At 36.8% G+C, this 10,366-nt stretch overlaps 1 protein-coding gene across 2 annotated transcripts; it reads left to right on the forward strand.

Moving 5' to 3' along the window:
- Positions 1-4,691: 4,691 nt before the first annotated feature.
- Positions 4,692-9,151, forward strand: LOC117206751. Of its 2 annotated transcripts, XM_033446348.1 has the most exons (9): positions 4,692-4,885; positions 4,954-5,043; positions 5,479-5,541; positions 5,610-5,675; positions 5,757-5,798; positions 6,245-6,316; positions 6,402-6,529; positions 7,716-7,906; positions 8,893-9,151. In XM_033446348.1, exons 1-9 carry the CDS (start codon positions 4,802-4,804, stop codon positions 9,090-9,092), a joined length of 936 nt encoding a protein of 311 aa, XP_033302239.1. In that variant the 5' UTR covers positions 4,692-4,801; the 3' UTR covers positions 9,093-9,151. The 2 variants fall into 2 exon arrangements, with proteins under 2 accessions (XP_033302239.1, XP_033302238.1); XM_033446347.1 differs by having other exon boundaries at positions 4,696-5,043; positions 6,245-6,312; positions 6,413-6,529; positions 8,893-9,147.
- Positions 9,152-10,366: the final 1,215 nt, after the last annotated feature.

Here is a 10,366-nt window from a genome sequence, read left to right on the forward strand (position 1 = left end):
CCATATCGGCTACTGTTTTACATAAACATCGACTCGTCAGCGACAGGGGCGGAAATCGCAAGCGGAAGGGTGGCAAAAGGGGAACGGTGATTCGTCTAAGTGATCTCAAGTGTTTTCGCAGTTGACTCGCGGCGTGTTTGCACGGCGAACGAAGCTTTTTAAGGTTGGTTTAACCCTGGCCCCGGGCCCCATTTTCGGAGCTAACTTCGTATTTAGTTAGTCAACCCCGAGGCCGCGAGGCGCGATGGGAAACGACAAGTGGCGTCTTCCCTCTTCGAACGGTGGACGATTGTCGTGCCATCACCACCGTCTTTCATGTGCTAATTCCTGTTTATTTAATCGAATGCTGACGTCGATCGCCCCGGGATTAATTTCTAATATGCTTTAACGTGACCCGACTAGATTGTTTGGACAAACGCGTTTGTCTAGCGTTTAGGTGGACGAGAGATTTGTTGGCGTTATGGATGATCTCTTTCCAAGGATGGAGAAGCGTGGAGATCGTACGAAAGTGGGAAATACGGGAAAAAGGACAAAATCATTTTTGTTAATTTGCTGACTTTTATGTCACTCGATGACTAGTTTAAATATTACGGTCGAAGAAGCAAATAGTATGACAGATTCGAAGATATATATGTCGGAGAAGAGTCAGGAATAGGGTTGTGTGCGTTTGATAAATCTTCATTGGAATTGGCCATCGTTGTGGTATAACAAAGGTACGGTCTGCTAACACGAGTATGGATACTACCGACTCGACAATCAACCGTGGCGATTGAGCACTCGCGACACTAGTGATAATGGTCTTAGGTTCGATAACGAATCCGCGGTCAACGGAATGATAGATATACTTGCTCACAAAATCTAACTCGAACGTGTAATACTCACAGATCGTAAGGTGTTACTCTCTTCGTCGATGAGATCTCAGAAAAGAATGACTTTTCGTCCCAATGATGCCACAGAGGAAAACTATGATGGGGTGTGTCTAAGGTGACAACGAATTCAGGTTCGATAACGAATCCACGATCCACGGGAGGACAAGTATCAACGTAATACTCGATTCGGATAACTTCTCGATAACTCAATCAGCAATTCGTCCAACGACTAACTAACAAACTAACTGACCCGTGATCCAACAGAAACTGCCCTTATATACTGCTGTCCCCACTTCTCTGGTCAATCTTTGTTTTTAAGGAGAGCCATATAATCATTTCATACCTCTGTCAGGTACACGTCCCTCCCGTGACCGTGGCTACGTCTAGTGACCCGCTATGTCACTTCGAACCCGAACCCATCGTCATAAAGTCAGGTTGGAACGTTAAAACTATTTCTTATTTTTATTACTTAAGTGCAGCTATAGTAAAAGTCTGGACTAGGGTATTGGGGTTTTTCCCAACATTCCGGACGGCAAATCCCGATGTTCTTTCATCTCCGACATATATAATAATAATAAGTCTCGCAGGGAGAGATGATAAATCCACGATGTTTTGCGTTAGGTATTAATTCTTACGTTAAGTAGATTGATATTAGACTGCATAATTAACGTTATTACTCACAATTTCTTTTATTCTATATTTTTCCTTCGTTTCTTTTAGTACCATTCTAGCGTTTTTTCTTTTTTTTCGAACACGGATACTGGTGGATTGGTCGACGAAGAATCGATATCGTAGCGACGCTTCTTGTTTGCGAAACGATGCGAGACAGATCGCGCGAGCGAATTGTCGCGGCGTACTGAATTTTTTACCACGCTTTGTTCGATGTCGCGTTCCCTGCTAAATTATAGTTTTGTTTGGGCTGTTTCGTTCGCGCGAAACGGTGATCCTTGACCGAGACGATTCACGTTTGAATGAGGATTCGCGACACAAATCGAAATTCGTTAGCCACGTTCGCACAACAGGTTCACACGTCCGTATGCCATGTTCGCACGTTTGCAGGCAACGTTCTCGTGTTCCACAGTGTGTTATCTGAATGAGAATTCAGGACAAAGGTAAACAAATTCATACAATGTGGATTTTTCCTGAAACTCGATACCTTCTCGATATCATCTCCGTATGATGTATAATGAACGAGTGAGCTAATTTTCAAGTGATTAGATCGTGATGCAGAAACGATTTCTACTAATCCTCCATCGATTTTTGAGATTGGGTTATTTAAATAATTATAATTACGTATATGAAATTATAATTGACATTTATATTATTTACAGACTGACGATATCATCGAATAATAAGATCAAAATCGAACAATGATTATTCCGATTTTTGTTCACTTCATGTCACGCTGTGCGATTGTGCGATTTAATTGCGCGCGTTAATTCCGTGCACGCGGTCTTTTCAATCCGATTGATGGACCTCGTTTAAATTTCAGTATTTGATTAAAGTTATTCGAAAGCATTAAATAACAAATAAGATTATTTGAAATATTTCGAAACATTCAATTAGCTCAATTCTTATGATTTCTTTGGAAGAATTTTAGCTAAACATTAGGTGATACCGTTACTTTGCAATGTCGTATCATATAATATTGAAATATTATACATAATATTTATTTAAAAGTCCTCTACAAATCTACAAAACTGAAATTTAAATTTCACACAACCTTCGTTGGTTTAAATATCGAATCTATGATCGATACCGCGAATACAACTTCTTCGTTGAAAGTCAAGGAATTAAAATGAAATTTCTGCCATATAGCAACATAGATAATTACTCTTCTTCCATTCTTCGCTTTGTAGCGTTATAGTATTAATTAGCTTCGAAGCAAGCATTTTAATTGTTTCCGTTTAAACATCTTCATCATAGTGCTTCACATTACAAGCAGATATCGTGTTCTACATTAAACAAACGTTAAACCAATTAAAACGCAAGCCCACACGTTATAAATCAATAAACGTGTTCATAATTTTCATTCACCGTGCTTGCGCTCTTCATTATCGATATTACACTCACACGTTCTTGCAAAACGCGTTTCGATTCTTCTTTCACCCCTCAGCCACCCCGTATCACGATACAGACGTTGTAAAATTAGCGATATTAAGCGGATCGTTCGAATAAATTCTCGTTGCTGACGCATTAAAATTATCGTATTTCGGCGATTCTTTCATCGGACGGTGGAAAATTACACGCAAACACGGGAAAAGCATTTGTATTATTAACGCAGAATTCGACGATAATTTCGAGGCCGCGGTTTCGAGATCGAACCTCGTGAAATTGCGAAGGCTGACTCGCTAAAAGCACTTGGACGCCACGAACCAATTAGCATCTTCGTAAATTACTGGCGAATTACTTTACGAGCTGATTGTGATAAAATCGCTGGAATACGTCTCATTTCGAGTCGACTCGCTTAACGAATGATAACAAGGAATTACGCGACCAAGCTTAACTATCTCTATTAAACATGTACATGTACGTTCTCAAATCGAATATCTAATTATTTACTAATTAGGAAATAAGATCATGTACACGCGAAAGTCTTGCACTTCCTTTCCTCTTTCTATTTTTTTCTTTTTCTATTTCTTTTTATTTCTTCCTGCTCTCTGTTTTCCCCTCATTAATTTCCTTCGACAGCTGCCGCTGTCGCAGCTTATTATCGGCGGCATTGTCAACATGGCTGGTGCATCATTATATCACGAATCGACCAAGCGATAACGCGACGATTGCGAAATTAAGTCAGCCATTGAAGCTGCCGTGAACAGGGTTTAATAATACGCGATTATCGGTGGATCACTCCTTTGGCCAACGGATACAAGTAAATTATGTCCCCTGTTAATTAATGACACCCCCAATAATGTGTTATTAGTTTCTTTATGGAATCTGGTTTAATCGACACCTTAATTGAAATTTAGTCCGTTATGACGTTCGTTGGGTGTAAAATTTCACTTTAATTATACATTTAATGCTTTTGCTCGAGCGTATGTTTGTTGAGATTTTCTTTTCGAATTTAATATTACGTTGTTGTCTGGACGATGGTAATTATCGTAAACGATCGATACCGTTCTCTGTGGCTAGATCTAATTGAATTTGAATCTTGATAGCGATATAAAAATTATAAAAAAATAGCGTGACTCACCGGTGGTTCACGTTATCGCATAAAATGAAGCTGTTGCGAACCACCAGTGAGTCACGCCACACGTTGGTCGCGCTAGTTTATGCTGTGAAATGAGCGTTAAGACAGAATAACTCGTTTTGAAATAACATACGTCGCACGTGCGAATTAATTAACATTATTATTCTAATGCTTCGTTCTTGAATTAATAGGTAAGCTGGTAATCACGAGATTTAGACAGAGCGTAATTCTGTTCCTTTAAAAACAGCAGGTGAATGCCTTTTCGATTTCAAGCAATCTATCAAACGTTATTTTCCAATTTTAATAAAGAGAACGTAATTCTTTGAAAACGAATAAGAATATAAAATACCATACAACATCTTTTCATTCTTTGAACGTTTGCTTTCGAAACTATATCAGAATTTATTTTTAGATGCCATAAATCAAACACTCAAAAGATATAAAGCAACAGGAGAAGATAGAACAAGATAGAACACTTACGAATATAAAATACTTTCTTTGCTTTTTAAACTTTGCTTTATTATTTTCAAATGTCATAAATATTCGATTAATCGACAGTCGATTATTCAATCGTTACTCGATTCAGAACGTACGTGATGTAACATCTGGCAGATTCTCGTCTCTCGTTTATCGAAGAGACGCTTCTCGTGTCGAGTATTTCTCTATCGACGATATTTTCCAACCTTCGTGAGGAATTTTCGAAATCCTTGGCAATCCCGTCTAATGGATTACATTCGCGGGGATGTTCTTACAGAAGCAGAGCTACTTCTCCCGGCTGGCAAAGTCCTACCCGATTCTAAAGCTCGTTGATGTATACGATCGTCAAGTAAAGACCGTGAAAATCACGAGACATCGCGTGATTCCTACTGACTTCCGTTTCTTATTGCGCCACAGTCGTTCATACGGGTGTACGTGTTGGACAACGTCTACGTTTGCATTCTGGTGCACATACTTTTTTACGTTGCTCTGTGGTACGCCACTACGGTAAGTACAACTGTAAATTTTGGTCAGAAAATTTAGGACAAATTTTTTCAACATTTCGAGGTAATCCAAAATTACCATACAATAAATTTTCCGCTGTCGCTCTTGTAATTTCTCTTCCATAAAGCTTGAACAATTCTAAAACGAACATTATAATTGTTACAATTTATCACTCGAAACCAATCTTCTTCGAAAACTGTAATAATCTATCGATAATTTTAATCGAATCGCCAATAATCTAAAACAATTTATTACAGTGATTGATGCGACTGCGTTGATTTTTTTAACGCTTCTATTATCTTCGGAAAGATTTGTGTCCACGTTCCTAGACTTCTTATTTAGTAATTTAGTATCATGCTAATTATAGAAATCTAAAATTTCAATTACATTATTAATTAATTAATTAATTAGGAGGCTTAATTTGTTTCTTAACCGCAGGTGATAAGAAAAATGGAGAAGGCGAATAAGGAGATGCTAAAAATTATGGAGGAGAACAGAACGGTGCGTCGACTGATCGATAATAATAGAAATTCAATCGTATCGATTTCTCGTTTAAACGATTGTTGCAGAGACTGGAAGACGTAGTGGCGTTGAAAGATAAGAAAACGGAATACGACGAGGCGGTGGTTAAAGTGGTTAGTGTCTAGAAGAAACTTTCAGTTCTTTCAAAAATCACAATAAACAATGAATAAGCGAATCTCATTAAACACTTTCAGAAAGAAACGCAGAGATTAACATCGCAGGAACTGGAAGACGAGGTAACTGAAAGTTCAACCGTCTCATTAATCTTATAAATATGGCTAAAGACTACTTTATTTATAATTTCACCTATAACAACTTAATTCTATAATTAGTAAAAACATAGGTGCATGTGAACGAAATATTTTCAGTTACAAAGAAAGGGGTAGCTTCCACTGTGATTTTCAGGAAAAGTGACTTACAACCTTCGAATTTTTATTTCTTCGATCTCGTTCTCGTTTCGATACACAAAAATCTGACGATTTTAAAAAGAATTACAACGTAACATAATCTTCCATACTATCTTAAAGCCCAACTCAAACTTTTTAACTACAAAAAAAAAAAAATGAAATTAATTGCAAAATAATCTCAAAGACGAAGCAACGATAGAATTAAGTTTGCAAAACGCCTAGCCCCATAAGATTCATTTACTTTATCAAATCTCAACAAAATTATTATAATTCAGATGCAACGTCTAAGCACGGAGCTGATCAACGCAGAGGACAAGCTACTGGAACTAGAGAAAGTGGTGAAGAAAGTATCGAAAAAATATCTCTTCTATATGAAACATAACATTGAAATTGCTTCTATAGCGAAATTCTTCGATTGTCATTAATTCGTAGTTGATTTCCAGTACATATCCAGTGGAGAATCGTGCAAGAGTTCTGCGGGCGACGTCGCTGACCGAGAAAACGAACGCGCGGGACCGTGTTTTGGCGAAGGACGAACGGTCTCGCTCGAGAATCTCAAGGTACGTTTCAATTAAACTGTGTGCACCGATTTTCCCTACGCGACGGTGTTCTGTAATTGTCAAGAAAATGAAGACGGGGAGGGCGGTTTACCTCTTACTACCGGTTGCGTCAGTCGTTGTAACAGCTTGGGCCAGCGTTCCGAAACCGCCAGCAAAACGGAGACGAACAGATTGTTCAGGAATTCTGTTAGGGAACTCGCGACCACCGGGACGCGACGTGTAAAGTTATTTCGGTGTCTGGCGAACGAAATTGGGGAAAACCATAGGACTCTCGGTTAGTTAAGACGCATTCAACGGAATAGTCGAGGCTTTCGAACCCCGTGCAAGAGTTAATGCTGACGCCGATAGGATTGTCGTCGTATTATTGTTAGGATTATTGTGTGTCTTGATTACGTAATGTATCGATAGATAGCTTGGATAATGGACTGCGGTAATCCTTTATTGATAATAATTAGTCTGTGGATGTTTATACAAATTTGCGGTACTAGGGACACGATCGAAGAGATTGAACGTAAATAGATGTTTGCTTCATCCCTTAAATGTTATGAGTATTCTGCTTTGTATGTTTTGCATACCTTTGCTAATTTTCATAGTGGAAGCATAGTGTTTACTCTGACATTATCTTGTTATAAAAAATACTTTTCGTTCCTCTTCCATTATTTTATTATTCTATTTATATCACTTCGATAGGTTAGATTAGATATAATAAGAACTAGAGAAATTAGCGTCAACGATTGAAGAAAAGTATTGAGTATAGATTGTTGTTGTATTGTTGTATTGAGTATAGATATTTTACAATTGCAAATAGTTGGAGGCCATTCGAAACCGACAGGCGAGAATTAAATAAATATACACAAAAATGCTAATTAGAAATAATATTTGTTTGAATTTTGAACAGCTTGGTAAAATTATTTGCATGTTTTTTACTTTAAAGAAATTTCGTTGTATTCTATGTAAATTAATTTTCTTCTTTAATAATCGTCTCTAAGTTCTATAAAAAGAGTATGCTCTCCAGAGAGAATATCAGAAAAGAAACCTCTATATCTATTTTTACATTTCTCGTAAATGGATGAACACCTGTAATCCATTTGGTAATAATTATAGCATCTAAGAGATTCGTTATCGATCGAATATCGAATTAACGTTAATGAAAATTAATGGAAATATGTTTCACATTGTGTTGAAGATACTCGAACCGTCATTTCCACCGCCGCAGCCACCGGAACCTCCACCTAGGAAGTATGGGATCTTTGTCTCTCGACCTCCTGGCCAACGTCGTCCACCTCCCGCGGCTTCAGCTGCGACTGCACCCCCAAAAATCGGACACAAGTAACTACGGATCCGTGGAAGCTTCCGAGGAATCCGGGATTTATCACCGTAAGCGCTATTTTATCCATTCTGTAACCTTTTTTTTTATATAGAATTTTGTTGAGATATGTATAATTTTCTGTGCTGGACTAGGTTAAATGCGTAGTAGAGATACTTGTATGCGAGTGTCGGTGTGTGGAAGTATATGTGTCCGCAACGTCTCGAAAACAAAGGAATGTAAACTCTTCAGTCGGTCAAGAGTCAGTTAACAGTCGGGTATAGAAGAAAGTGCTGAGACGCGTGCAAGTGTGTATCGATGAATATATAAGGAATCGTTCATGAAATAAATATTTCATTATTTTAATATTAATCCTCGGTATAAATTTAGTGTTCCTATAACATTATTTCGGCTTCAAAGATCCACAATTCTCAATAAATTTACATTTCTCGTTAAATAGAAACGTTTCTAAATATTGCAATTAACGTTACGAAGGAAACTTAAGAGAACTTAGTCTTAAGTTATGTCCGTGGTAATATTTGATTTTTATATTACGTCCACGAAATATTAGGCTGTCCCAAAAGTTTCTTCCGTTTCATAAGTGGAATAATAGATGCACAACATTTTTTATTTTATGTTATTTTATGGATTTATGTATGATCGATTATGTAGTAGTAGAATAAAATGGATCAAACGTAATTCGATAAAATAATATAAAACAAAAAATGTTGTGCATCTACCACTTCCTTATAAAACGAAAGGAACTTTTGGGACAACCTAATATTTCGTAATTTGTCGTCAAATTAGATAATTATTGTCATAAACGACAGCTAATTTACCCGAGTTACTAATTTCAATAAAAAGGAGAGAATAAAATATCACCAATTTCTCTTTTCTATTTTATAAGTTACCGACAGAAATTATGAATTTGTGTACACGAACGTGAATCATAGAAATTTGCATACATGCTTAGCAAGTTGCATACGTTGTTTTAGACACGACTTTTCGAACATCTTTTCACGTCGAATGTGACTTTTATGATACTTGATGATTTCAGAGCCTGATAAATTCATGTGGAGTGCTGGAGATCGTCGACGAGACGATAGACGAAGAAAGCGATCAGGAAAATTCGCTAGTAGTGGCATTTCGACGCGTTTTAGTGCGAAAAAATTGCACGACGAGTCTCTGAAGAACGTGACACCTTTTACCAGATCGTTGTTGGGTCTCGTTACAATTTTCACGCAGGAAAAATTTTAAATATACTGCATACAAATAGACTGTGTAATATATTTCTCAAATATATCAATTACAAGTGTTTGCAATAAATCGAATAATATATAGGAAATATTACACACTTTCTACTTTATATTTATCTCCTTTATACGTAATTATATTACATGTATAAAATATTGCTTGCCCTTTTCTAGGGAAATTGACTTGTTGAGATTAAGCATCTCTGATATCATGAACATTAACTCCGGATACAGAAAAACTGCATATCCGAATAACGAGACTTTCTCATTTATGACACTTACCGCTAACAACAAACCGAACGAATATAAGTACGTAATATATTCGCGAGCATTAGCTAACATAAACTTCTTACCGCGACAACAGCTCAATGCTTATTCAACGAAATTGCAGATTTCTGCCAAGTCATTCAGCTATTCATCAGCATGCATTGGATATTTACTTCGTGCATATCGTTAATCGTAATTGGCAAAATTAATTAGCACGTTTACGTCGAATACTGGTGTCGAGGAAGGACAATATTCGTATTACACGATCATGCATTTTAGATTATCAGACTTTTTCTCACGCGACTATAGCAATTACGAAATACGCTGACGTCTTTATAGACGTGTGTCAGAGTGCAACGCGTATACGACGACTCTGTGGGAAAGTGAAATTAAAAATAGAATCAAGTTTCAACGCACACTGCGTAGAAAAGTGCGTATTAAAGCAAAATCAATTAACCGAACTTAAACGAATTTATGAAAATTTATTATCATGGAAATATACGAAGTAAAGCAAACGTATCTATATGGACTTTGAAGATAGTACGTGACTGATCTTTTGTCTGATCTGGACGCGCACGTATCATTGCCCTTGGGCAAACTGGTTTACTCGAAGAAAAATTCTTTTTGTTCTACGTACGCAGGATATATCGTGGAACTGGAAAATACATTTATTCAGGATTGTGAGAGCAAACATCGTATTACATGTGTAGAGCTGTTGTTGAAAAATAATTTCTCTATATAAATGTTTATTTCGTTGTGTATCGAGATATTGAAGAATGAGAAGAACATTTTGATGTTGTTAATGTTGACAAAACAATAACATGTTTGGTATTTGTATTTAACAAAATGTTATTTGTTACTAACGAAGAAAACTGAAATTATTAAGCGATATAAATAAAACTGTTTCAAAGAAAAGTCCATGTTCTACTTTTCCAATAGCTTATATCGTAGAAAGAAATTAGAGTGAGTAGTTTTTGATTTAAAAAGAATACTGTTTCTAACAATTTCCAT

This window comes from Bombus bifarius, unplaced genomic scaffold (genome assembly GCF_011952205.1).
Source record: "Bombus bifarius isolate JDL3187 unplaced genomic scaffold, Bbif_JDL3187 scf7180000008008, whole genome shotgun sequence".
In the NCBI taxonomy this organism is placed as follows: Eukaryota; Metazoa; Arthropoda; class Insecta; order Hymenoptera; family Apidae; genus Bombus; species Bombus bifarius.

Bases quoted from the DNA above. Each gene is read 5' to 3' on its own strand.
- LOC117206751 (XM_033446348.1), top strand. From the start codon at position 4,802: ATGTTCTTACAGAAGCAGAGCTACTTCTCCCGGCTGGCAAAGTCCTAC. The intron at 5,676-5,756 runs GTTAGTGTCTAG...AAACACTTTCAG, and splicing joins ACGAGGCGGTGGTTAAAGTG to AAAGAAACGCAGAGATTAAC. The intron at 7,907-8,892 runs GTAAGCGCTATT...TGATGATTTCAG, and splicing joins GGAATCCGGGATTTATCACC to AGCCTGATAAATTCATGTGG.